Source organism: Pochonia chlamydosporia (assembly GCF_001653235.2).
Source record: "Pochonia chlamydosporia 170 chromosome Unknown PCv3seq00009, whole genome shotgun sequence".
Taxonomy (NCBI): Eukaryota; Fungi; Ascomycota; class Sordariomycetes; order Hypocreales; family Clavicipitaceae; genus Pochonia; species Pochonia chlamydosporia.
The window spans coordinates 448,006-451,601 of record NW_019154044.1 but is presented as its reverse complement, the minus strand read 5'-3'; the positions used below and the strand labels follow the sequence as shown (position 1 = coordinate 451,601).

Below are 3,596 nucleotides of genomic sequence, written 5' to 3'. Positions count from 1 at the left end.
CTATTCTTCTTAATATATAGGTACCACATTAAGCTGGTAAAATTCACAAATAACAAACTAATACCTATAGTTATATAGAGCTCTATTTAATAGGCAGATAATATTATATAGAAGCTTAAGCAGGCAATAGACTAGGTATAAGTAGCTATAATAGTAGCTAGTAATCTTAAGAGAAAGCAGCTAACTATATATAGTAATAAGCACTAGTATTTAAAGTTAGTAATAAAGTCTAGCTTAACTTAAGAAATATACATATAAAGTATCTATATAAGAAGCTAGATATAAAGTATATAAAGTTCTTAGTAATTAAGAGAATTAGCTTCTATAGCTACTATCTTAATATACTGCTAGGTATTTATAATGTCTTCTACGTGGCATTATTATAGTTAGCTGTAATAGACCTATTACTCTTATAGGTTTATACAGATAACTAGCTACCTCTATAGTTAGTTAATAGTAAAGAAGAGTATAAGCTAGAGGCTATCTTACAAGAAAGGTATATCTAATAAGGGCAAGGTTGCAAGAAGAAATACCTTATTAAGTGGGTAGGCTATTAAGAGTTAATATAGGAGCTAGCCTTTACCTTAGAAGGCACTATTATACTAGAAGCTTAGGAATATTATCTTGCAGAAGGGGGAAGTACTGTGATAGGTTAGACCCTAAAGGAGACTTAGCTAAAGGCCTTATTATATTGCCATAATATAGTTAATTGCAACTATAATTATAATACCTATATCTAATAGTTACCTATATAACTAACATTATAGTTAGTGCACATAGAGGATATTACAGAAGAGATCTAGAGGATCTCTCCTTTTATTTTGTTAATTCTTCCTCTTTATAATAAGATTATTAGTTAGATTAAATAAGTCTTTCTAAACCTTCACAGTTACGCTTAAATCCATAACAGAAAACCTAGCTAATAGGTTAATAAAGGTCCTATTAGGTTAGAAATTTAGTGCCTTTATTAGGCAATTAGGTCTTATTAATATCTTTAGCATTATTAAAAAGGAAGGAAAAACAGATAACTAAAAACAGCTTTAATTAAATCCCTTTAATCCAAGCTAAGGGGGTGTGTCAACGAGAGCAGCTCAGACCTCTCTTTCCCTCTATTCTGACTAATTTGTTCTGTCTTTTGACCATTCTGCTCCAACCTTAGTATCAGAAAAATCCCTCAAATTGGTCTATAAAAGAAGGTTATTTTCCTTCATTCCTTTAGATAGTCAGTCAGTCAGTTAAGTAGAAATCATTCAATTCAGTCTTTTGTTGCCCACAATCTCTCAAATCCGTAGCTATCCTGTGATAAGTATCTTCACGATTTCTTCTTGCGACTTGGAATAACCACATTATGATAGTTGCTCTGGCTGCTGCTGCGAGCCTGCTTCTAATCTTATATACACTCAGGCAAGCTTTCTGGTCTCCCTTGTCTAGAGTTCCTTCCGCCCATTGGTCTGCAAGATACAGCTCTCTATGGATTCTCTGGACGAGGTACAATGGAAGAGAGCTGTCTTCCCTCGTCGATGCACATAGGAAGCATGGACCAATCCTGCTGGTTGGGCCGAGAGACCTTAGTGTGAGCAGCTACCAGGATGGTATTCGCAGAGTGTACGACGCGGGGTTTCCCAAGCCCACGGCGTTTTACTCGGTATTCAATTATTTTCGGTACTTCTTTTTAATCCATAACCCAAGACTTTTTAGTGTGAGATGGTGTGTAGTGGCGCTAATATAAGGCGTGTACGTGTTTTTAATAACAGACGGCGCAATGCATTTACGAGCTTGAATAGGCGCGAGCACGGCTCGCGACGTCGAAGAACTGCAGCCCTGTATTCCAAGACGGCTCTCCTCCAGTCTGAGCACCTCCAGCAGGTCACCAGCAAGATTTTACACGAGCGGCTCGTCCCACGCCTGGAACAAGCAGCCAAAAAGAGTCTGCCCATCGACGGCTTGGATCTCAGCTACTGCATCTGCGCTGATTACCTTAGTGCCTTCATGTTTGGTTATTGCAACGCATCCCAATATCTGCTGCTACCCAGGGCGGCAATGGATACGTGGCGCGAGCATTACGAGAACTCCATGTGCCACGAAACATTCTTCGTGCAAGAGACACCATTGCTGTACGGCATACTCAAGAAGCTTTCCATCGACCTGCTTCCAAAGAAATATGCATGCTCAAAACTGTTTCTCGAGGACTGGGTTGAAAACTTGTCCACAAAAGCGGACACAACGATAGCTGCTACAAAAAAGAGCGACGCCAGCGGGCAGCCAGCAGTGGCGGTGCAGGATGAGCCCGTTGTATATGCCAAAGCGAAGCAGATGGTAGAAAATGACTCTCCCCAGCTGAGCAGCCACGAGAAGAGGCTAGAGGTTGCCAGTGAGATGTTTGACCACATTTGTAAGTAGTTTGTGATTTATATGGCGAGAACGCTGCATATATGTATGTGAACTAATCATCAACTCAGCGGCATCGAGGGAAGTTCTAGGTAGGCTCATCTCACAGCCTGGAAATTTGCGTTTCCCTACAATCATCTACATCATCCTTGAGTCATCGACTAAGCTCCATTCTAGGTCTCGTTCTCGCCTACACATTCTGGTACCTTGCTCAAGACCCGCACGCTCAACATGAAATTCTGGCTGAGCTCACGGCTGCGGGAGTTGATGTTACAGGGGTCGGCAAGAAGGTGCAACGAGAATCCGAATGCCAAAGTGCAAACAACCAGCACCGAGACAGGTTGGCCGCCCAGCTGGACTCGTTACCATATCTTCGAGCCGTAATCAACGAGTCACTGAGGATGCGACCAACGAGCACACCCCTACCCCGAATAACACCACCAGACAGAGCAGTGTCCGTAGCGGGTATAGATGGCATCCCGCCAAATACCAGGATCAACGCGTTTCAATGGTTCATGCACCGCGATGAGGACAAGTGGAATCGTGCGGACGACTGGGACCCTGAGCGATGGGTTTTGAGGGGGGTCAAGCCCAAATCCAACATGGCTGCTGGAGTTGGGCAAGGCGTGCTGTGGCCGTTCGCCAGCGGGCCGAGAATGTGCCTGGGGAATAACTTGACCTTTTACAGTAAGTCCGCTCGCATCTGATGCATTGATTTTTTTTTTTGCTCAGAATCCTCAGAACCCCCAAAAAGGAAAAGCCAAACGCCGAGCAACCCCCCAAAAATTACCCTGCAATAGAAATACATCTCCCTCTATTGTTACTAACTTTTCGTAGTGATGCAGCACATTCTAGCAGTCATGGTTTCCAAGTTTACTTTTACATCCTGTGCAGTGGAAAAAGATTGCTGGCCTGGAAGTCCAGACGACGTACTGCCTATACGAGTGCAAGCAAGAAAATGACATGGCTGGATTGATTAAGTTGATGACGTGGGATCTTATACAATAAAAGTACATTGCCTGTTTTCTTTTTAGAACTGTGTTTCCCCCGCGATTCCTCTCTTACTCTTTTGTTGTTATCAGTATTTTCAACACTCGTGTTTAGTGTAGATTTTATTGGTAGCAATTCCCTTTATTAATTCCAGTATTCATTCTAGTACATGTGGAGCATCGCTTCACTCCACGTCACAATCAATCAAGGATTTGCAA

General features: G+C 42.2%; 1 protein-coding gene across 1 annotated transcript; it reads left to right on the top strand.

Annotated features, from left to right (window-relative positions):
• Positions 1-1,348: 1,348 nt before the first annotated feature.
• VFPPC_10674 (cytochrome P450) lies at positions 1,349-3,350 on the top strand (the record flags this gene model as incomplete). Its single annotated transcript, XM_022428723.1, has 5 exons — positions 1,349-1,662; positions 1,755-2,392; positions 2,460-2,480; positions 2,566-3,075; positions 3,226-3,350. The coding sequence occupies 5 exons, from the start codon at positions 1,349-1,351 to the stop codon at positions 3,348-3,350; spliced, it is 1,608 nt and encodes a 535-aa protein (XP_022284070.1).
• Between the last annotated feature and the right edge of the window lie 246 nt (positions 3,351-3,596).